Source organism: Polyodon spathula, unplaced genomic scaffold (assembly GCF_017654505.1).
Source record: "Polyodon spathula isolate WHYD16114869_AA unplaced genomic scaffold, ASM1765450v1 scaffolds_3819, whole genome shotgun sequence".
NCBI lineage: Eukaryota > Metazoa > Chordata > Actinopteri > Acipenseriformes > Polyodontidae > Polyodon > Polyodon spathula.
Genome location: NW_024475277.1, coordinates 1373 through 25542, shown reverse-complemented (window position 1 = coordinate 25542; position 24170 = coordinate 1373). Strand labels below are relative to the sequence as shown.

Sequence of the window (24170 nt, the reverse complement as noted above, 5' to 3'; positions counted from 1 at the left end):
GTACATTTTGTTAAAAGAATCCATCTTGCATTATGTTAACATTTAATACCTTTCACAGGTCACATGGATGGTCAATTTGGTCCAAGAAGACCCCCACCTGAAACTTCCACACGATTTTCTGGCCCTGAACATGGACTTCCACCTCCATTCAGAGCAGGTATGCTCATGCAAGATACTATGCTTTTTTAAATTGATTTATTTTACAGAGAACTGTATTATGTTGGCCTGAATTGTAACTAACTCATAAGTACATTTTATTTATGTTCTAGATGTTGGAGAATGTGCCCCACCATTGATTTCTAGTGGCCCAAGGACTTCCTCGCCTAGCATTCCATTGGATGACTCGGTAAGTCAGCGAGATGGTTTGATAACTAGTAATACAACATAAGTTGTCTCTTCTTGTATCTCTGTCCTGTATTTTTTCTTTCTTCATTCACTTTTTCCTCTTCTGTTCAAAAGCAAATTCCTGTTGAACCTCAGGCGTTATCATCTTCCCCACCAAAAGAACCAGCTACTGTGAGTATACAGAGCAGGGTTGCATGGTGTATGTAACTAATTGTGGGGACTGATATGCTTTATAAAAATGTATGTATTTATATGGGGAGCACACCAGAAATGTGGATTATAACATACATCACTAACGGAAGAGGGCATGGCTCAACAGCTTTTCCCAAGTGCACCTGCTTTGTTTAAATTAAGCCAAGTAATTGATTTTTTTAATTCATTTTTTTAGATGAACTCTAAAGCTGAAGATGCACCATCATTTCCAGGGGCTCCGATCATGAATTCACCAGTGACCGGTCCTGCACATCCACCACCATCAAAAGGATTTGCCCCTCCACCAATGACCAGACCTCCCAACGGATATGGCCCTCTGCCCTTCGCTGGGCATCCTCTACCTGTCCCAGGCCCTCGCTACAGACCTCCACATCCAGTTAGAGGACCCTATGGTCGCATGCTATATGGGCCTGCTCCGCCCTGGAGTGGTAATACTTTAAGCATTTTTTGTATACCACATTTATTCATGTGATTAATTAGGCAATGTTTTTTGTAACTGGAATATCTCAGTCATGGCTAATTATTTGTACCAGGGCTTTATAAACTGTAGGTGAATTTTAGTTCATCAAGGATCAGTTTCACCCGTCAGTTGCCATTTCTTAGTGTGATCTGTCTCGTGGTAAAAAATAAATAAATAAATAAATAAAATCCTTTTTGGAAAAGTGCCAGGGAATATAAATGGTATAACCCCAACTTTGAAAGTCCATAAGCATTATAAACAATTTTATAACAGTATATTTAATCTCAGTATCTTTGCATCACAACGTTTAGTGTTTTAGGATTTCTTTTTTTTTTTTTTTTTTAAATATCTCTAGGTTGTGGACCACCTCCACCGCACAGAGACTATTGGCCAGGACCTCCCCCTCCATTTGGCTTAAGGGATTTTGCACCTGGAATGAGAGACTTCCCCTCTGGTTTTCCACCACCACATGGACCTTGGGACTATCCCTTTCCACCCAAAAACATGCTTCCTGGGACTGTTCCTCCACCAGGCATGAGAGACTATCCAGGCCCACAAGGTCCACCACCACAGATGGGTCCCAGAGACTTCAAAGCAGGCCCCCCAGTACCACAACAGATGGGCCCAAGGGACTATCCTCCAGGCCCTAGTTTGCCAACACAACAGATGCAACCCGGAGACTTCTCAAATTCACAGAATGGGCCATAAATTTCACCTAATGGTGGTATTTTATTCAACTAAGCAGAGCAAAAAACTGTTTCTGTTCTTTTATTTTTAAATTCTGTACAATAGTAAAAAATAAATTCATTATTATACTGATGTCTTGTCAAACTGTGTTTGGAATTCAAGCAAATGTTAAATGAAAACATAGATCACTTCTGTGTGGCCTATTACTGTGCAATACATATTTCAATGCAACAATAGGTCAACATCAAAATAACTTCAGTCAAGTGGCAAGATAGGGAACAAACCTTTAGGTAGTTTTTCCAGATGTTTTTGAATTTCTATGTCCACGTTAAAATGAATGTATGTATCTTCCTTTCGTGAAACCAAGGGAGTGTCTTGCATATGGTTCAAATCAATCCCATTCAAATTTGTCTGAAAAAATATCTATTTACTGAAAATTAAAACAGCATCACAAAATGATAGTGTTCAGCTACAAATGTTGCTGACTGAAGGTTGTGTCAACTAATTTCAATACAAGTAAACATTATTAACATAGTAATATGGTCTCATGTTGAAGTGGTTTAAATGGTAAACAACAGAGGTGTTGTCTATCAAACCCCTCCAAGTGGGATTTAGTGCCTAGTCAGAGCAAGACTGATCAAGCACCTGTATTCCTGTCCAATTTGAAATTTCATAACTACAATCACCAAAAAGTGTGTAATCTGCATAACAAAAAAATTATAATCTGTATATCAAAAAGTATTTCAAAAACTAACATTTGTTACACGGACAAACTAAGACTGTTTATAAATGTCTAATAAAATAGTATTATTGTTGATTAATATAAACCCTTTTATTAGAACAGCCTAACAATTGTAGAGTATGTTCTGAATCACAAGCCAAAATATTTAGAAAAAATAAAAGCCACCCTTCATGCTAACGCTCATGTAGGGATCAAAGCATTGTCCAGCATCTGAGTCTAAACTATTCTATATTAATTGTAAGTAGTGTCATTTCTGGTTCAGAAGGTAACCGTGGTAACAAAGTGCCTGACAATGAAAACAAATCATTTGGCATTGGGCAAATAGAATCGCAGTTTGCATCTAAAATCATATTTACAGATTACTCGTGCCCCTCACAGCAATACAAGGTTACTAAGATGTCAACCCTAATGACTAATTAATGTTGAAAACAACAAAAAGCATTAGAATATATATTCACAATAGAATGTTTTTTTTTTAGCAATTAATTGCATGTATATCTTAGGTTTAAGGACAAACAAATGTATTCCACAGTATTTACATTATGTACTGCAACAATATACTAAACAGTACGAGAACAAACAGCCAATGCAAGAGCATTCCAAAAAAAAAATGTATAGCACAATATGAACAATGTTACTATACCTTCGAAAGCTCCGATGAGTGCAACAGGAGGTTAGGAGAGTGAATGATGAAGCTACGTGCAGGACCAACCAAAAACAGCATGAAACAAAACAGTCACATATTACACAGCAGTATTAGTACTGCAACTAAATCAGACATGATATCAACTGTATTTCTCAATCTTCAATTTAATGCATGCCAGTTAAGATTTCTAAAGGCCTATTACACATATTGCTTGGATCCAGCTCCTAATAGTAATAGCAGTTTAATGTATTTGTTAAAATTGTAATATCTGTGTAGTACCTTCCAACAATTATCTTTAGCAGTCTCAGTGTTTCATTTTTTGATAAATATAATTCTCTCCAATTTGGAATGTCCAAGAATTTTTTTTGGTGACTCAGCACAGCCAGGATGCAAACCTGAGCTGTATGACTCACCCTGCACACCAAGAGGCTGTGCTTTTACCAGGGGAGCCACTCGGGGGACCCCAGCAGTTTTTAGGCAACCGTTTTACTGTATTTTCAATAATGCTAAAGCTAGAGTAAATCCTTACCTCAACAACAGCCACTTTAGATCCCTTGTGAATAATAATAATAATTTTACCAGGCACTCTTGTGGTGAAGGAATCTGGTGATCCTGCTCCAGCATCCTCCTCTTCCTGTAACTAAATTCTCTTCCTCACCAAGTGCTAAAATCTTCCTTTAAATAAAAGGAAAAAAATTCAAATGCATTATATATTTTTTGCAATAAATACAGTTTATACCTCTGTATGAAAAGCCCACACTTTGCTTATCCAGTCTACTTTAACGATTAACAGCCCAGTGCCTGGAGGTTACTTTTTCAAATGATAATGGTCAGTTTTGGTGATTTTTCTAGTCTTTCTATAGATGCTAAAACATAATGCACTTTTGCACCCTAGACACTTTTTGATTTTGGGGAAAGTCAGGGCAGGTTTGTACACTTATGTAATTCATTATCAAAGTAGTGATAATGAATGCAAGCGATGCAGGTAAGCATTTAATAGCAACTTTTAAAGTTTCCCTGTATGTTTTCTATGATCCCACAGTGGATCACTGTATTGCACTGAGTTTTGTACACTTCCACTAGTGACCTCTGTTATGTGCATAAATAAGCCAGAAATAACTTCATTTGAGTCTTACCTGCAATGCAACAAAGTATTACAAATATATATTTAAAAACAAATGTAAAACAGGTGACTAATCTTAAAATTACCTTACAGGGACTGGCTGAACATTAAAAGGAAAATCTTTGCTAAAAGTCAGAATATTTAATGACTGTTGATAAAGAGAAGACACATAAAATGAAATTTAAGGTTTTTTGACTGTACATAAACTACATTATAAAGTAATCTATACATTGATCACACGTCTCGGTTGCACCTGTGTCCTGTCAATCAGAAGTAGAGAAACAATTGGGAACACACTGATCGCTATGGCAATTCTTAATAAGGATGCCAGGTTAACCTTCAATATTCCAATCAAAAGCTGCCCAAGAACTCTGGTCAGAACACCTTACCCTCCCAAAAGAGACTCTCGTTACACGCTGCCACTCTGTCTATTGCTGTTTCACTATGCTATTACTGTTTTCTATGCTATGTTACAGTGAAACCGGAATGCATCCGTTTACTTGGTGGCTGCCCTCACTCACTGTCAGAGGTTTATTGGCTGGTAAAAGCAGGGAAGCATTTAACAGATTTGTTTATTTTTATTCTTCAAAGCACTGTTTAAAAAAAGATACAGGGACACAAGTAGTGTAATCAGAAATAAAGTAGCCTAACTCTCATTCTGTATTTATCTTTACAAATGTGTACTTGTTTGTATTATATGAAGAACCTTAGCAGTGCATGTGTAACAGGTAGCTGTCACCTTTGGCTATCTCCTTCCTGAACTACTCCACCTGGTGGTTGGCTAGTGAGCACCAACTCACTGGGAAATACTTCCCCTAGTAGTACTACACAGAAGACTTCGCACTCAGGTAAGTACCAATTACTTCTAAACACTTTCTTTTCTCAACGCAGGTTCCTTTCAATCTGGGGTCCACACACCAGATGCGCAACAAAGAGGCACGCAAGTGGCAAATAGTAAAAGAACTTTGATTGCGGTAGAAAAATCTGAATATTAAAACAATACTAAAAGATGTTAAAAAGCCAGTCGGAAGCAGCCCCACAATGGAACCGGAGCCGAAGGTCACGCAAAAGCTTTTATCGAAGATGGTCAAGACAACAGGAACCACAGTCTGGAGTCCTCCACGAGCAAGAAAGTGCATCGCCTCGTCTGGATTGGCTTCTGCTGCGCTGCCAGTCTCCCAGAGCCTCAGTCACCACTGCAGTCCCCCTGGGAGAGAAGATAGGGAGGAAGGAAAACAAGAGCAAGAAGAGGAAAAGAATATAGGGAACTGGGTAAGGAGTAGTTCACACATATATAAAAATGGGTCTCGCCGTGGAATCAGGAACCTCCGTCTCCAGTAAACGTGTTCCTTGTATATTCTATGGGGTGCGGTGCAGTTGCAATCGCGGAAGATCACCACAAAGCAGCAGACCATCAGACAGGTCCCGCTGTGCAAAAACAAACCTTCCGAGAAAATATCCAAGTGAAATATCACTGAGAAGCAGAGAACACCAGAGGGCGCCCCAGACACAAAATAAGTAGTCAATAGCCAGTGCTTCTCTTACGTTAATGCGTCTCAGCAAATAAAACTAAAACAAGGAAACGTATCAAAACCAGGAACGTATCACAGGTTATTACACACAACAAATATATATATATATATATATATATATATATATATATATATATATATATATATTATATATATATATATATATATAATATATAATAAGGAGTATAATAATTTCGATGAACTAAGAAAACCAGTTCAACTGCAATAAAAACAGCACCCCAGCCTCGCTACCTTAGAGAACATTCCCAATTCCACCTGCAGCGTAATCAGGCTGTATTGCGTTTATACGCCGAAACCCGCTTCTTTATTTGCTGTTAATCTTTTAGTTATAGTCAGCTCGATCCCTATACCTAGGTCTCTTTTACCTCTACTGCTCAATCTGTCCCGTCCTTTTCCTGAGTGAGCTTTGAGTTTTGTCTCAGGACAAAGCAATTACATATTAATATTTATGATAAAAGTCGAATATTAGATACAAAGATTGTAAAAAAAAAAAAAAAAAAAAAAAAAAAAAAAAAATTAAATGTAAGGCTGTAATTGCCAAATCAAGAGGGGAAAATAGCTTTTCGAATCAGATCTCTTCCCTTTGATCAAATGAAAAATACTCAGTTTTGTACAGTGAAACAGCGCCCCCGCAAAAGTAGAAACCTACCTTTTGATCTTCTGTTAAATGTAAAGAATTGGATGACTGAACCTCTTTCTGTAGCTGCCTTGCTAATCTAAATAAAAACCACAAACACTTGTATTAATAAAGTGTCGTATGACAGCTATGGTGGATTACTCCATCACAGTACAACATCACTGTCATGTTTCCAACACACGATACCGACTACGTTGCCAGTTCAATTAAAAATGTTATATATTTGTGATGGTAGCAGAGGGAGGTATATGATCTGAAATATCTGCTCTGTATAGTAGTACAGTAAACTAAATAAATCTCCTTAGTTACAAATTGTGTTTTTGTTTTGTGTTTGTATTTATGAAAAGCTAATGTTTACACATTGGTTAAAACGGTAACCAGTTTTGGTCTTCTCTTTTCTAACAATAAAACCTTGTGCAATAAACAGCTCATGAAGCAAGGAAGTTTTGTGAACCTATTCAAAACCTAAAAGAAGTTACAAGAGAATCCCAAAATATATATGTGGTCTGGCTTACTTTCACACTGCTTTACTGCACTGGGACTATCTGAATGGAAACTTAAAAGCCAGTGTGTTCACCCAGTAGCTAAAATGTTTCTATTTGCTAATTGCTATGTATATTGCACTGGAATATAACCCTTCAAAACTGTTTTTTGTTTTCTTTTTAATCAACAAGTCTGTATCATTAGTTCCTTTTGAAAAGTTAATGTGATCAGAATAACCTAATCAAAAACCACTGTAATTACTATACTGGACTGTGGATCAGGGTAAACAACATAACCACCAATAACAATATTTTTTAAATAACAATATAAATTTCACACTAAAGCTGAAAAAGGTAGCATGGGTTAGACATATAGAATTGAAACACCTGCTATCAAACACTTGTGTAAATGATCTGTTTACAGATTAAAAGTGTCTGAGGAAAATAAAAAAAATGAATGAAAGGCTAAAGCTAAGCAGGTAGGACACACATAGGAATTGTGTTTTATTATGGACACTGTACCTTCAAGCTGTTATTTGCTATTTTGTTTTTTTAAATAAGTTTTGACTTATCTAGCAACAATATCAACTTTCACTTCAACAATATCAACTTTCACTTCATACTGGTCCGAAAATGTATATGTAGATTATGTGGGATAATACAATTTTTGTTAGTTTATGTGTGTGTGTGTGTGTGTGTGTGTGTGTGTGTGTGTGTGTGTGTGTGTGTGTGTGTGTGTGTGTGTGTACTCTTATTCTAAATAAGCAAGACGTTTATGTGTGGGTTGCAAATGTAAACACAAAACGCATTAAACTGGTTGAGTTAATTTTCTCTGCTTGCATGATCTATACTATTGGTAATCATGTAATTTAAGGAACAAACAGTCTGCTGTGTTGGAGAGAATCAAGAGGTCAGAGCGCAGAGAGGACGGGCAGGGCTGCGACGTGCTCTGGAGCTTATAGAATGAAAGTGAGAAAATTGATTGTTTGTTTTGTGGGTCGTATAGAAACTGAATTGTTTGCGTTGAGATCACCCTTGAAGTCTGCTGCCACTGTCTTTGCGATTCCTCACTCTCGGCCCCTCTGTCTACTTATCAATCAATTGTGAATTTGTGCTCTTGTCTAGTTATGTATTTATTATTTGTTCTAAAGTTTGTATTAAACATTGTATACCCTTTTAACCATAGAATACACTTTATTTATGAAGTTTAACCCTAATTGTTAATGCAGCTTGTGTCAGCTGTTCCTACACTGTATTTACTAGTAGTAGTCTGTTATTGTGCAGTATTATTCTGAGCAATTGTTTGGTTGAGTTTGTGTGGCTTACTTTATTTTGTTTATTTGTGTTTCACAAGATTCAGAGTTCTTTTATTTGTTGTTTTGCGTGATTTCTGTGGCACTAGAATTATTTGTGTTTGTTCACTAGTTTGTGTTTTTGATTTGTTTTCTTTTGCACCTTCCCTGTGGGTTGAGCAGAGCTGCGTCTCCAGCCACCCACCCCTCCTGGTACAGCTGTGACTGAAATAAAACCAAAGTTTACCTGTATTTTCTTGTAACCTGTGTCTTGAGCTTTTATTGAAAGGATATTGTGACAACTTACCTGACTTCCAAAAGAGTCTGTGATGGTGTGTGTATAATACGTATAGATAACTTGTTTGCCTGGGTTATAATCTTTCCCAGGTTTCTAGTTGCTATTGCCCTTGCCTTATTGGCTAGGTGTTACAGGTTATTAGATATATTGGATATAGGCATCAAATAAATACTGTTTGAATATTCAAATGTTTTGCATGCTATACAATTACTCCCTCTACATCCCCACAAAAAGTTCTAAGACTTTCTGGTGTTGAAAATTGTTATTTATTTTAAAACTGCATCTTGACAGCAAAAAAATAAAGGTGCTTGGAACAGTAACTGTCTATGAAGAGTTAATTTATCAACATGCTAAAACCCCCACATATTCCCAAAGAGCAACTTTGAAGGGTTACACTTCTAACAACCATACAAAAGAATTCCAAAATATTCAGGTTCAGGCCTTATCTGAAATATCGATTTTCCGAGGTAATGATCCTCCTTGTGAAAATGGTTTTATAGAAAATTGTGAAATCTCTATAGTTTTAGGGGGGTTGACAAAATCTCTATAGAATTCTATAGAAAAATTTGGAATCTCTATAGTTATATGGATGTTGAGGAAACATCTATAGAAATATATAGAGCTTAACATAATTTATGTAGCTGTACAAAGAATGGCAAGATCTCCATAGACTTTTTTTATAGATTGCAGTTTGGTTAAATATTAATGAAAAATAGCAAGGAATATGCGTAGTGGCTCCCATAACTAAATCCCTGCACGACACTGAGGTGTCAGGGGAAGCGGGACACAATTATTTATTTATGCATCTCCTCTCTGAATATCATTACATATACATAATTATAAATATAATTTAATTCTAAAATATAATTATATCATTTACTTTCCGTGTATATATCTGTTTTAAAAATAACATGAGAAGAAAAATAACATTAGAAGAAAACCACAACCCAATTGTTTAGATGCCGTTCTGCCACTGGCACCAGTTCATTCTCACTGGGTGAAATGGGAATAACGACCGGCGCGTGCAGAGGCGTTTGCCAGGCGGGTAGATTTATTTATTTATTTATTTATTTATTTAAATAGCTCGAGCTCAGAGAGGTGATCAACGGCAATCTGAGGTAAGAAATATTACATTTTCTCAGACTTTAGTTGTAACCAAATTCTAATAACATTATAATAAACTAAGACAAGACATTTTATTCAAATATGTCTACATTAACCCAACAGGAAAATGTGTTTTTATACTATTAACTTGTTACTGTTTATTTCTCATTAGCGATTATTTTTTCCTGTCATTTCCAGTTGAAACCTCATAGTTCTTTCCCATTTCCCGTTACTTTATCTCTGTGGTTTTCTTTAATTTTCGTTGTTTTTTATATATTTATAATTTGTTGTATTATCATTGTTATTATCATTATTTTTGCCGTTTAGTACACTGCCGGAAGCACTTGTGTTTGAAAGTGACAGCGGCGGTCTAACAATAAGCTAGCAATTTAGCTGCAGCATAGTCAGGGATAGTACAAAGCTATTTCGATGTATATCTCCCGTTTCATTTTTCCGCGGGAGCCGTAAATTAAATATAAAGTTTAAGACGATAGAAGTAAAACATACATACTGTAAGAACTACTATTGTTAGAGTATTCAAAACTGCTGAGTCATGAATTGCAACCATAACTGAGAACTGAGCTAAGAATAAATACAAGACGATCATTAAAAAAAATATATATGTACATTTAAACATGTTTACATAAAGCGGTTGCTTTATTAATAAGACATAAATATACAAAGTATTGTAATAATAGACACATTTTAATAGTGCCTAAAAAAAGGATATGAAACAGACTTCAAACTATAACAAGCTTCTTAAAGAAATACATATTTTTTAATTGATTAATTGATAGATACAGACAATAAATAGACGATGCATTTTTAATTATGCGTTTATACAATAGATGCCACTTATTAGCAACTCCGATAAAGACAACTTTTGGTTATTAACATTTTTACAGGAATCAATCCTATACTATGGTTTTTCGCTTTAACAGCTTTCAGATAGACAGCTTTTTTATGGCTCCCAAGCAGCATCTACTGTATATAAATAAAAAGATGAATTCCGGCCTTGTAAAACTTACAAAAAATATCATCCGGCTGAAAATTGAAAGGGGAGATATTTACTTTTTTTTTTCCGCAATTAAATGCATAATATCTCCGAGGCATTAGTACTATATTATAGAAAAAAATGGCTTAATCGTAGGTTTTCTGTCTATGATTGTAAATGTATTATATAATATATATATATATATATATATATATATATATATATATATATATATATATATATATATATAATATATATATATATACATTGAAAATCTTCTTTTGAAACTTGAGCCATTGACCTACTTTGTATAAAACAGACAATAACTTTGACAAACTTTAAAATGAGAAAGTGGGTATTGCGGGCGAACATTAACTGAAATATTGATACTGCTAAATTAAAAAACGGACTATGGTAACTTTAAACCCGGCTTCCCATTTCTTATAGTATAATATGACGATTTTAGCCTTATACCATTGAAAAGTTTGTATTTGTTTCGAGCACACTAAACACACAAATTCGCAGGGACACTTTATCAGAAGGCTGTCTTAAACAGACTAGGATGTGTGAAACTTTGCATCAGCTTGAACAGTAGTCGAGTTAAACTAGTCTCGCCAAAATATGAAACACGGGGAGGTTAAGTGAATATTGGTTACAAGCCCTTTTCTTTAACCACTGGACCACACAGCCTCCTAGCAAGTTAGTTAACAGACACGCTTGTTGTAAATGTACCTGGCTTAGAATATATTTATTTATTTTGCATTATATTGTGGAACTATGAACAGGGTAGAAACTGAGGATGATCTGTATACTAATATTGTTTTCTGTCTTCCTTTAGATGGAGATTATTTTAAAGAGATTACATTTAAATCTGTATTTCCCTCTATTAAAGCGTACTTTTCACTCAACTAGAAGAAGAAATACTGTAGCTGTTCCAAGCCATGACGCATTGGTTTCACAGAAATCCTTTGAAGGCCACCCTGCCTGTTTCCTTCAGTCTGTATGGAGTAGCTGCAAGTACTGGTGGTAAAATGATATGCAAGTAAGTCCTTGCTTTTGTGGCAGACTGTCCCGCCAGATACCAATATTTATATAAACTAAACAGCAAATATCACAGGGTGACTGGGGGATAGCCAATATTGCCTGTTAAGACCTCTTGCCTACTAAATATCTTGGTAACTCTGAGTAGATAACTGTCCTCTCTTGGAGAATGGCAAGAATATTTAGTGAGTATTTGGATAAATCACTACAATTTAGCACAGTTTGCGGCCACTTAACACTGTGTGTGATTTTGAAGACGATGGGTTACACCTGAGCTAATTTAGGATTGCTATTACAAGGGGGGTGGACACTTATCCAACCAAGCTATTTCAGTTTTTATTTTTAATTAATTTTCTACAAATTTCTAGAATATTTTTTTTTTCACTTGGAAGTTGTGTGGTAGGATGTGTAGATAAATGAAAAAAAAAAAAAAAAAAAAACTATTTTAATGCATTTTAATTCCAGGCTATAAGGCAACAAAAGGTGAACATTTTGAAAGGGGGGTGTAGACTTTCTATAGGCACAGTATATTATACACAGAGTAGGTAACTAACTTTTAAAGCTCTGACAGGCAGGTGTTGGCTTTTGAATTTTAAACTTGGTTCTAACTCTTTTCAATTCACTCCTTATTGGGCTCAGTAGTTAAAATATTGTTTAAAAAAATATTGAGGTAATTAAACCTGTTTTTATATATTGTAGTTTCATCTATTTATTTTTCAGCCACGTTTAGGTGTCGCTATGGAAGCGATGTATGTTGTCCTCAGCTATTGTGACGTTGTGGTGGTCAGTAAAGGTCAGGCATTATTGACGTGCTAGGGAGAGAAGTTCATTGTAGAGCTAGATCTGTAAACTTGAAGAGAAACACTGCTTCTCTGTAACCATTTATTATCGATTATATTTTCAAATCTAATTAACTAACGTTATTATTTTTGTTCATTATTCTTTGATATTCACATTTGTCATCTTAAATCTTGATGTGTTTTAATCCTATTTTTTTTTTTTTTTGACATTTAAAAAATAACATCGAGGCCTGAGAGGCCGTTTTTATTTTATTAACAGAAATAATTCCGATTACTAATATGTCGTACCAATGTCGGTATTTAAATACACTGTTTTTTAGTGTATTTTTAGTGTAAAATCGCATACCTGTGGTTTAATTCCACCTGTCATCCAGTTTTCGATATGGATAATTTAGAGCAAAAAGACTTTGAAGAAGGAATATCTTTGGGTTTTTACGCATTTTTGGTTAGGACAGTAATTAATGTAAGTAAACTTGCTTGATTATTTAGTGGGCGTTTTCTCCAAAGCCCGCAGACAGAATTTAAGCTGCACAGTAGTTTGCTAACAAAATGTATTTTAAAATTGTTGTTACTAGTACTATAACAGTTAATCGCATTAGATTATATATGGCTAAATTAAATGACATTAGTTTTTTAGGCGTTGCCCTTCAAATCTATCTACTACTTTATTTCACCTGATTTTTAGAGCTTGCAAAACTAGTTTTATACAGTGTAGTCCGTTAATTGCATCGCATTTTTTTTCCACACTTGAATAAAATGTTTGTGTTTCAATTTCCTTGACTGTAATATAAGTTAACTGCACCGTTAGAGCAATAGAGTAGTATAGCCCTTTTGGTTGCTTTTCACAATTCACTACATAACTCAGGTCAGATTTGTAAGTGCATATTTGTACAAACTAGACCATTTTTTTTTTGTCTTCTTGGGAGGGTAAATTAAAGTGTTGTGGTGGTTTATTTTTCAACTGTACAAAGTTTTTTTTTTTATTATATATATATATATATATATATATATATATATATATATATATATATATATATATCTATATTATTTCTGTTTTTCATTTGTTATTGGATAAGTGTATTTTAAAAAGTGAAAAAAGTAGCTATCAATCCTATCTATATAAAGTGGCATTGTTAGTTTTTAATCTTTGCTGCTATTTTAAAATTGCATTATGTCTAGATTAATTTGATGAAATTATTATTTGATCAAAAAGCAGCACAGTGTGTTCCAGATTGTTTCAGTGACTGGTTGCAGAATAACATAAAATAAATCCAGGGTTACATTGTTGCACAAGTTAAATGGAGGAGGATGCAATGTGCATGTTTATGTTTTTATGATCTGTTCAGATTATTTGGGGGTACAGTCCATGTTCAAAATAAAATCCAATCAGAACCTTGGGATATATTTGTGTAGATCTGAAGTGACATGGCAGGAAGAATCTCAGTTTTATCTTCTGATTTTGTTAATACAGTAAACACTTTTTCATTTCTTGGTGTTATGACTTGAGCAAACCATTTTATTCCTCCAAAAAAGTCTCTCTGTCTCATATATAACTATGTTCTAGTAGGTAAAGCCGGTGTTTCAGACTTTCTGGTAGTGTTGCAACTAAATAGCGTGAAATGAGAGACCTGTTGTATGGTACCCTGCAGTTTTGAAGATTTATTTATTTATTTCAGTTGGTAGCTGCCCTGCCTGAGGACTGGCAACCAGGGCCCAGTTTTTACGGTGTGCCGTGGGAGCCAGTGATTATAACCTTTCTCGTGGGATGCTTGACAGTCATAATTCTCCTCTGGAGGACCCTCCTTGTAGTAAGTTTATTCAAAAATATTTATATTAAATTCAAAAATATTTATATATATATATATATATATTATATATATATATATATATATATATAATATATATATATATATATATATATATATATATATATATATATAGCTCTTTTTAAAAGGGTTAGCCAGTCAGGTAGTGGAATAAATTATTCTGTTTGTACTAGTTTAGAAAAAAATAAAGAAAAACCTGTTCTTGGATTTAGGAAGTTGCACCTTAATTTTGTTGGTGTAGGTTTTACTGTGTGTTTTATTTTTACAATGTTTTTTTTTCCCTTTTCTTTTAGATAAAGAATAGGACATACCTATGTAAGTAACCTTATCTTACTGTTATATATGAAAACCAATGTGAAGCTTGAGATTGCTTGTTTTTAATATGCTAACGCACCAGTCTGTGTGTACATGTTATTGCATCCCAGAGCCATCACAGGGAGTGTTTGTTTGTTTTAAAACTTGATGTATTATTTTTTTTAATGTGGAAAAAATTCAGTAGTTACATTTTTTTTTCTTTTAAAATTTCTGTTTTCTGAAAAGAAAGAAACAAATGAATATGCTTGTAAATAAATATTACAATTTGTATTCTATATACTGGGTTTAAAGTTTCTAACTGCCATGTTTATTATTATTTTAGTGACAGAAAAGCAACTGGGGGAAAGAGTTCTGCAGTTATTTGAAGAAAAATGTGAAGTTCTTGAAAAAATATCAGAATTGAAACAGAAGGTAAGCACACATTTCGTTGAATCTTTACCTTTGAAAATAATATTGAAAATAATGCACTTGTTACACTTAGACCATACATATTGTTTCTTGAAAAGTTTACATAAATTATTATTTTACAGCACATTTACCAAAAGTAATCTGTTGATACAATCATTGTATAATAAATCTGTAGCTGTAAGGTTGCCTGCCCCCTGAGACTAGCAGCTACAATCAACAAGAAAAACACGTTTTACGTTTCATATTTTATATGTTTTACTTTGAAATTTTAGATTAAGGAAAGTGAACAGCAGTTAGTGGAGTCCGAGAAAACAAAATCCTCTTCTGCCCATGAAAATGAAAAACTTCAGGTAATAAAGCAATGTCTCAATATATGTTAAATGCTGCACATCAATTGTTGTGGTAGTTTACCATTTGTTTTCTCTTTCACTTTAAAAGGAAGCATTTGAAGCTTTACAACAAAATAATGAAAACCTGATGGAAAAGCTCAGGACACTGCAGTCTGCTGTAGAAGAAGAAAGGAGAAAGAACCTGCATCAAGAAGAAAGAGTAAGCAGTATCATATTTTTTATATATCCGCTATCTGAAAGCCTCCAAGCAGACTGGCTGAGAACCTTCTCGCCAGAAACTGAAAGTAATAACCCTAAATAAACAACTCGGTAGACAATAAGGAAGACCCATTGCAGAAACTTTTGTCCACCGAACTAAAATGGTCTTTTTTGTTTTACTTGCCAACATTTGGAAACTACCTCCGGGGTAGGGGGGTCATACGCAAAAAACACTCTATCAAATAATAGACGTATCCCCCACAACTCAACACGACACGACCATCATGACAGTAAAAACAGACATAATGAAGCGTTCTTACCTTTGTATAAGTTAGTGATCAGTAGATGTGTCGGCCGCACTGTGTACATCGTGTGGATTTCAGTAACTATACTGTGCAGATTAAAAGATTTATTTTTTTTTGTATGAGTAAATATCGGGACTTTCTTCCTATGAATAGGGACGCGGGACATTTGCTAGGAAATCGGGACTGTCCCGACCATATAGGGCGTTGGCATGTATACAGCTCAGGGCGGGCCTAGATTTAGGACGCTGTTTCGATGTGGCCCAGGGCCTGCAATCCAAGATCAGGGCCGGCCTTTATATATATATGAATGCAAAGCAGACTTACGCCTCCTTTTCATGTCACATTGCCAATTGATGAATTGAATTGATTTTTTTATGATAACACAGAAAAACACAGAATTTCTATGATGTTAGGACGCTGTTTCGATGTGTCTCAAGGCCTGCAATCCAAGATCAGGGCCAGCCTTTACAGATTTTTTGGTTTTACATTTGGGGAGGGCAAAACACATGAAAGGCTTTTTCTGTTTGTTTGATAATAACCAATTCAATACACATATCATATATAAACCTTAACACAGGTAACGTTGCTTTAAATTTACGTAAACAAACCTGTCTAATAAAACTGCTTCCGGTATTCAAGTTCGGTGTTGAATGAGGCTTCAGTTTACTTCAGTCAGTATCCAGAGCTGTTCAAAGATGCCAAAAACAATAACAATCACCCCTAAAGATCGGATCAACGAGTTTGGCAAGGATGAATTTCACGTCTGGTAATGTGCTTTTTTTGTACTTCATGCAGCAAGGTTTACAAGGAAAGGTAAACAGCCAATTTGGGATTCTTTTCTGTGCCAGCGTCTCACAACAGTCAGGCAGGATAATGCTGCAGCTGTATTTGACAATAGCCACCTGGATGGCGAAGACTAACTCCAAGTTGAACTAACATGATGATATTATATATATATATATATATATATATATATATATATATCTGTTTCTCAAAGTGTTTGGAGGTGTGTTATAGGTGTTTGACGGCATTGACAAACTTTGTGTTTTCTAAATCAAAGAATATCAATATGAACTTGGCGTTCTATGTGACTGGTGATTGACGGCAACTGGTATCAATTCTAATTAACGTTCCACTATTTATAGGTGTTTGACGGCATGACAACTACTTGTTGTTGTTTATATTCAAATCCAAGATGTATTCTTATATGATGTAATGGTGTTCTATATGTGACTTCACTTTTACTTATATCTTTAAATCTGTATTAATTCTAATTAACATTATTTTATATAAACTTATATTCATATTATCAAGCAATGCTGGCTGTGAGGATCAGCCTTGATATAGTCTCCCCAGCACATCAGCATGCACAACTTTTGAATTAATTTTGTCTATTTAGTTATTTTTAACTTTGAGATATTTATTTGAATTAGTTAGTTTATTCTTTTCTGTTGAGTCTCGCTGGCATAATTGTGTTCAGTCTATTTATCCATTTACTTTCTTTTATTCTTCTAGATGTCGCATTGTCTAACTTTAGCTTTTCTATTACTACAAACTTTACATCATTTATGTCATGTCCTTGACTGGTGAAGTGCTGTACTATTGGTTCATTCATTTTTTTATTTCTAATTAATGAAAGGTGGTTCTGAATTATTTTATATAAAGTTGTTCCAGTCTCTCCAACATATTTTATTTCATCAAATTTTTCACAGGCTATTCCATAAACAACATTGCTATTTTTACAGTAGATGTTAGTTTTTAGTGGATATGTGGTGTTCTTATGTTTAATTATATTTTTACTTTTGTCCATGTATTTACAAACTTTACATGTACTAGTGCAAGTATTTGTAGAACTTATTCTGTCAATTATTCTTTTATGTTTACTGTGAACTAGAATATCACCTAAATTAGCTTCTCTTTTGAATGCTACAACTGGGGCCTTAAGAAATACTTTTTTCAATTTTTCTGAATTATGTAGAATCCGCAAGTGTTTCCAAACTATCTTAGAAATATTGGGCAAAAGTTTAGAGTAAGTCATTACTAATGGGACTCTCTTGACCTTTTTATCTCTATTTGTATAATCTAGTAGATCATCTCTTTTTAGTTTATCCACTTTTCTTAACTCTGTCTCTATAATTCTTTCTTTGTATCCTCTTTTTTTAAGATTTGTTTTTAATACATGTCTTTGTTTTACATAGTCACTTTCTTTAGAGCATATTCTTCGTATTCTTATTCCTAGACCCTTTGGGATTGCCCTTTTAGTGTGTATTGGATGTGCAGAGGACATGTGTAAATACTGGTGCATGTCAGTAGGTTTATAGAAGAGGTCAGTCTCAATTGAACCTTCAAGTTTTACTATGATATCTAAAAATTCTATTTCTTTCTCTTATATATATATATATATGTCTTTATTGATTAATGGCACTGGTAAGCTTGTAAATTGCTTAGAATTTGAAAGTGTAAAAAATTGTATTTACACTGTAATATGTCAATACCTGTTGTGATTATTATTGTTAATGTTGTTCTGCTGGTGATAGAGCAGTAGTTTGTTATGTATTGAGCATGTTGAGCAAAGTGTGTCTGATGTATGACGATGTATTGCTGTGTTTGGATTAGGGCATTTCCCTTACTGAAGTTGCTGTAGCTACATGTGGAACAAGGGTTTTGTTATACCCATATGTTTAATAATCTTCCAAGAGAAGGGGTAATACTGATGTTTATTCTTTGTTTAGTTTAACGATCGTGTTTGTAAACAAAGACAGTATTCATGCAGGTTAAACAAATACGTATAACTGAGAAGAAACATGTGTAATGTAAAATACATAAATGTTTATTATAAATGGAATGAATGTTAAATATGTTTATTTTTGTATAAAATGATCCCAGGTTTAACCGGTTATTGAATCATTATTTAATGATTATTTAATGTCGTGTCTTTCCTTCGGAGGGAGCAGTAGTATTAGGTGGTCAGTCTTGTCTTGTGAATGTCAGTCATTGTATGTACAATCTGTTAGTCATTTGCAATCTGAGTGAAGTATCCATTACAAAAATAAATATTTATACCTGTCAACACTAGCAAGTTGCTCTTTCCTGCGTTCTAAATACCTCTGTGTTCTTGATAGAATAATGTGATTGTATATAAAATTGCTACTGTGCTGCATTGAAAAAAAGATATATTAATAAGAAACATGTGCTACAAATCAAGGATTACTGCATACCCTGGTAGCTCTTCCATTCTGAGTGCATCGTTCCATTAAAAAAACAAAACAAAACAATTTGCCACATTTTTAGGCCTGTTTTTTAGTCACATATGTGAACGCACAAAGGTGCCTTAAACCGCAAATATTAAAGGGGTTGCAGAACTAAATATGTGGCAGCATTGGGCCAGCACAGTGGTGTGAACGGGGTCTATGCAATGCTTTCAAAACCTTTTATGACTGAGAGTCTAAGAATAGTCTTTTTTTCTTTTTGTATTATTTTCTCTAAATTAGTTAATGAAAACCTCTAAGATGACTGAGTCAATGGTGGACTATGCTTTATGCTAATTTGTATGATTTATTTTTTTTGTAAATACTGTAGTAATGTGTGTGGTTTTTTTTTTTGTTTTGTTTTTTTCCAGTTGTCTGACACTCAAAAGTCATTCAAGAAGCTTCAGAGTTTAATTAATTCTAAGAGTGCTGAACTGTCAAAGGTAAGTTGCAAAACGTGTTTAATTTTAATTACAAATTTTGTATTCACTTTTGGTGATTAATAAACTCTTGCCTTGCATTGCTTGTAGCCTTTTAAACACAATATAGTATGTACTGGTTACTGCTGCCCAGAACTAATCAAAGTTCAATTTGACCAAGAACCACTATTTCTATCTGACTGTTACACTTTGTGATTTAGGTACAAACTTGTTTGGAAGAGGCCAGACTAAAAGAAGCAGCAGTAAAAGCTGAACTGCAATCTGTGTTGAAAGAAAACAACACTTTAAAAGACAGTAACAAAAATGTAAGTATCTAGATACAGGAGCAAATGCATTAAGTTACTAATTTTAATGCATTTCTTTGCACAGTGATTGTGAATTGTGTTAATGAATTCATATTTGTTTCCCCCAATTTCAGCTATTGAAAGAGGCCAGAAGCTGGGAAGAGCAATACAGAGAACTTTCTGAGCAAATGAAAACACTCCAGAAGAGTCAGAAAGATTCAGAAGACACTATTGCACGTAAAGCCAATGAAATAAAGGTGTGTCTTTTTTATGCTCTACCTAACATTATTTCCATTCTGAAAAATGTAGTTAGGTGCTCATTACTTTTTAGCTTTCACAGTACATCCCACTTATGATGAAACTTGGAACAGACATTCGTTAAATTATATTTAGGGCTTCTGTTCGGTTTTTATTAATTACATTTTTTTCGGTGCTTATTTTTAGCTATTTAAGTTTTATGTAAATCGTTATTTTCTTTTTTTTGGGGCTTTTGCTTTTTATATACTGCATGAAATTCTACAGAATTTTTTTTCTTGTCACAATATGTGTTAACTCGACAGTACTTGCAAACTTCATGCACCTTCTTTCCTTTTCTGCCTTCCACAACTAAATCCTTATGATCACGGGCATATGCTTTGGGGGTTTCTGTGTGTTTAGGCATTTTTTTTACATTTTGCCACAATTTGCAATTCTTTAAGTTCCATGAGCATGTAACTACTCCCTATGGAATTGCAATAGCTTTAAATCTTGCGAGAGAACAATCCTCCACTCTAGTAATTGTTATCTTGTTTTAAAGTCTCGCAAGTAGTGTTACAATCCTCCAATAGAAATGTAGAAATTTGCTGCCACTCAGTAGTTGGGATGGGTTTAAAGTATTCAGAATGAATCAATGTGAGATGCAAGTCAGAAAAGAGGGACTGCCATTGTGTTTTTTTTTTTTTTTCATAGGTTACTGTATTTTATTTATTTTGTTCACGGGGAAAGGGATCATGTCAACATACTGAGTAACTATTTCCAGCGTTTTTGTTCTGGTGTTTGTTGCATATGCACCGTTTTCATTTTTCTTGGTTAAAACAGAAAATCAGAAGCCTATGAACTGACAATCAATATACAGTGCCTATAGAAAGTCTACACCCACTTGAACTTTTTTTCACATTTTGTTGTCAGTGCCTCAGAGTTTCATGCATTTAAATTAGGATTTTTTTCCACTTATCTACACACCATACTCCACACTGTTAAGGGGAAAGAAAGTTTTTATTGAGAATTTTTTTTTTTTTTCCAAAATTATATATTAAAAATACAAAACTGAAAGATCATAATTGGATAAGTCTCCACCCCCCCCCCCCCCCCCCCCCCCGATTAATACATGGTGGAAGAACCTTTGACAGCAATTACAGCTTGGAAATCATGCGAGTCACTACAATTTAACACAGGTGGAGGCCACTTAACTTGGTGTGTGATTTTTGAAGGCGATTGGTTACACCTGAGCTAATTTAGGATTGCTATTACAAGGGGGGTGGACACTTATCCAACCAAGCTATTTCAGTTTTTATTTTTAATTAATTTTCTACAAATTTCTAGAATCTAGAATATTTTTTTCACTTGGAAGTTGTGTGGTAGGATGTGTAGATAAATGAAAAAAAAAAAAAAATGCATTTTAATTTTTAATTCCAGGCTATAAGGCAACAAAAGGTGAACATTTTGAAAGGGGGTGTAGACTTTCTGTAAGCACTGTATAATGATACTGTGGTTGGATAGTTTTCACATGAAGGTTTTCACATGAATGCCTCTAGGTCTCAGAAACCCTTACTTGTATTTGTTTAAAATGACTTGAATAGGAGCTATTCCACATGAGGTAAATAAAGCCTCAACACTGATAGATTTAATACTTGTAAAAAGAAATGCCACCCATCTGTCACAAAATAAATGAATAAAGACGTTGCCATGAACCATTTGTCTAATTAACAGGAAGTTTCTTTTTTAGTAAAAAAATATGGGTGAATTTAATGGGCACCTCCTTGTGCTGACAGTTACTTTCATCTTATTACAAATGTGCCAGTGTAAATTACATTTGTGGTTGAATAAATGTATTGGTGTATGACGCAAATGTTTTTCGAGGTTTATAGGTGGAAAGTGTATGGAAACTGTAAAAATAATACTGCTGAATGAAAATTAAGTATAAAAATGCAGCACTCCTCTTACCCTCTCCAGTGACTCTTGTTCAAGGGTAGTTTATGTATGGTACTTCCATACAGCATCTTGCATATTCCAGTGCTTACATTGTGTGTTTGCGGCTGTTAAGTTGTATATTTTATTTTTGTAGGTTTTGTCTGATTGCATTACTGAGTTAAGACAGCTTGAAACCGAAGCTAAATGTGAGACTGTGGAGTTGCAGAAAGGAGATGCCAAGTCCAATGAAGAAACTCAAGGTGATTTGTTTGACTATGTTAACATTCCTATAGGTCTATATTGTAAAAACATGTCCAATTTATGTAGTAAATTAGTGTTTTACAATATGCACAATTTTAAATCAAGATTACTTTCAGGTAAAAAGAATGATGCCATGAAGAACAAGATAAAACAGATGACGGACGTGTCACGGGTAAGTCTGACTTTCTTTCATTGACCAATAAATGTCTACTACTCAATTGTCTCTTTAGTATTGATGTATTCTAGCAAAATAAACCAGATACATTTTGTACAGTAACTTACTATACACTGTCTAGTTAAGGATGCACTTCTTATGTTGCCATTTTTTTGACCAAAGGTTTGTATCTACAGTTACATATTATTGGTTCACTATTTGCTGTGGACAACACACATCCCCTGTTTACACGAGCCACTTTTAAGCTGACCGAAATGGCTTGGTTCTTTTTTTTTTTTTTTGTAATGGTCTGTTTTTTGGTTTACTATGAATGCAGTGGTCCCCATACACTCATGGGCAACGCCCCCACTGTCAACATCAAACAGGCACAGACAACAGCAACAGGAAGTTTGCATTGTTACTCTGACAACAACCAAAACTGTATTTGACAGAATGCTGAGAGAGTTTTATAATGTGAAAAAACATTTTATAATTCATGTGGGATAAAAGTGAAACAAGCCTACTTGCCATAAAACTTAGTTAGAAATAATACTTTTCACACATCTACAAACGTAGCCTGTGATCGTATTTTGATACCTATCAATATGAAGAAATGTTTGGTTTTTATGGGTATCCAACTAGAATTAAGCAAGTCATTACAGTAAAGTTGCTAAGAAAATGAAAGGTTTCCTTCACACAGTGGATACAGTCTTTTGTTTAAAAGCACTGTGCTTTTCTGCACGCAGTGCTTGTTTAATTATGTACACCACAGCACTAACAGTTATACAATTTGAAAAATAAAGCTGCAAGCTTGTGGACGTTTTAATCAATTTAAATGTGCAGGCTTTATGTTTTAAATGTGTCATTGTAAGTGTTTTAGCATTCATTTTTTGTCCCAGTCAGAAACAGTACAATTGTTAAGTCTTCCCAGTTTGCTGTTGTATTCACATTTGTTTTACGTACAAAACCGTATCGATGTGTTCAGCAAGTTTTAACTGCAGAGTGATTTGTTGGGTGAGTTGGTGCCATTCAATATAAAATAAACAATCTTATGCACTGTGTTTAATTTCAAGTTGTTCTGATACTGCAAAAAATGCACGTGTGGTTAATTTGTACCATGAACATATGATTTGTGGATTAGTTATTTAACGGCTTCAGATGTTGCTTTCTTGGCTATGGTGTCCGTGAATTGAAGAAAGAAATATAGTCCTCGTTTTTTTTTTTCTGGAAATCTGATAACCCTAGATATGTATATATAAAGCACTAGCTTCAGGTCCAAAAGCACTTTACTTTTAAACAAAGGACTGTATTCACCCCCTACAAGGACATCTTTTGATCTGTATTTTAAATAGTATCATCAACAGTACCATGATGCATTGTTAGTATGTGGTAAATAACCTTGAGTGCTGGGGGAGAATGGACACAATTGAAAGTCACATAGGGGAAAAAGGGGTGATTTGATATGACGTCATCAGGCACGCACTACAGTTCAGGGGCTATGCACACGCATACTGGGCCAGAGCCGTCTAAGGTCTGTGTCCAAGTGTAAACAGGTGGCTCACATGATAATCTTCTAAGCTGATCGACTCTGAGCCAGGAAGTTGTAAGTGTAAACGTACTAACACTGTCGAACTTAGAAACCGAGGACTGCATTGAATATCTAGTCAGGCTTATTATTATTATTATTATAGTAGTATTATTATTAGTATTATTATTAATAATTATTATTTTTCTTATTCTTATTATTTTTATCTGTTTAACGAGACCGAGTTTCACCAATCACAAATATTTGATC

The 24170-nt window shown here is 34.4% G+C and overlaps 2 protein-coding genes across 2 annotated transcripts; both read left to right on the top strand.

The window, feature by feature from the left end:
• The first annotated feature begins 183 nt into the window (after nucleotides 1–183).
• On the top strand, nucleotides 184–1790 carry LOC121312311 (proline-rich protein 2-like). The gene is made up of 4 exons (XM_041244213.1): nucleotides 184–346; nucleotides 460–516; nucleotides 734–986; nucleotides 1374–1790. Exons 3-4 carry the CDS (start codon nucleotides 734–736, stop codon nucleotides 1724–1726), a joined length of 606 nt encoding a protein of 201 aa, XP_041100147.1. The 5' UTR covers nucleotides 184–346; nucleotides 460–516; the 3' UTR covers nucleotides 1727–1790.
• Nucleotides 1791–5299: 3509 nt separating this feature from the next.
• LOC121312313 (transport and Golgi organization protein 1 homolog) lies at nucleotides 5300–22125 on the top strand. Its single transcript, XM_041244214.1, has 9 exons — nucleotides 5300–5488; nucleotides 14537–14558; nucleotides 14881–14969; nucleotides 15239–15316; nucleotides 15405–15515; nucleotides 19439–19510; nucleotides 19708–19812; nucleotides 19926–20028; nucleotides 22115–22125. The coding sequence occupies exons 1-9, from the start codon at nucleotides 5300–5302 to the stop codon at nucleotides 22123–22125; spliced, it is 780 nt and encodes a 259-aa protein (XP_041100148.1).
• The last annotated feature ends 2045 nt before the right edge of the window (nucleotides 22126–24170 follow it).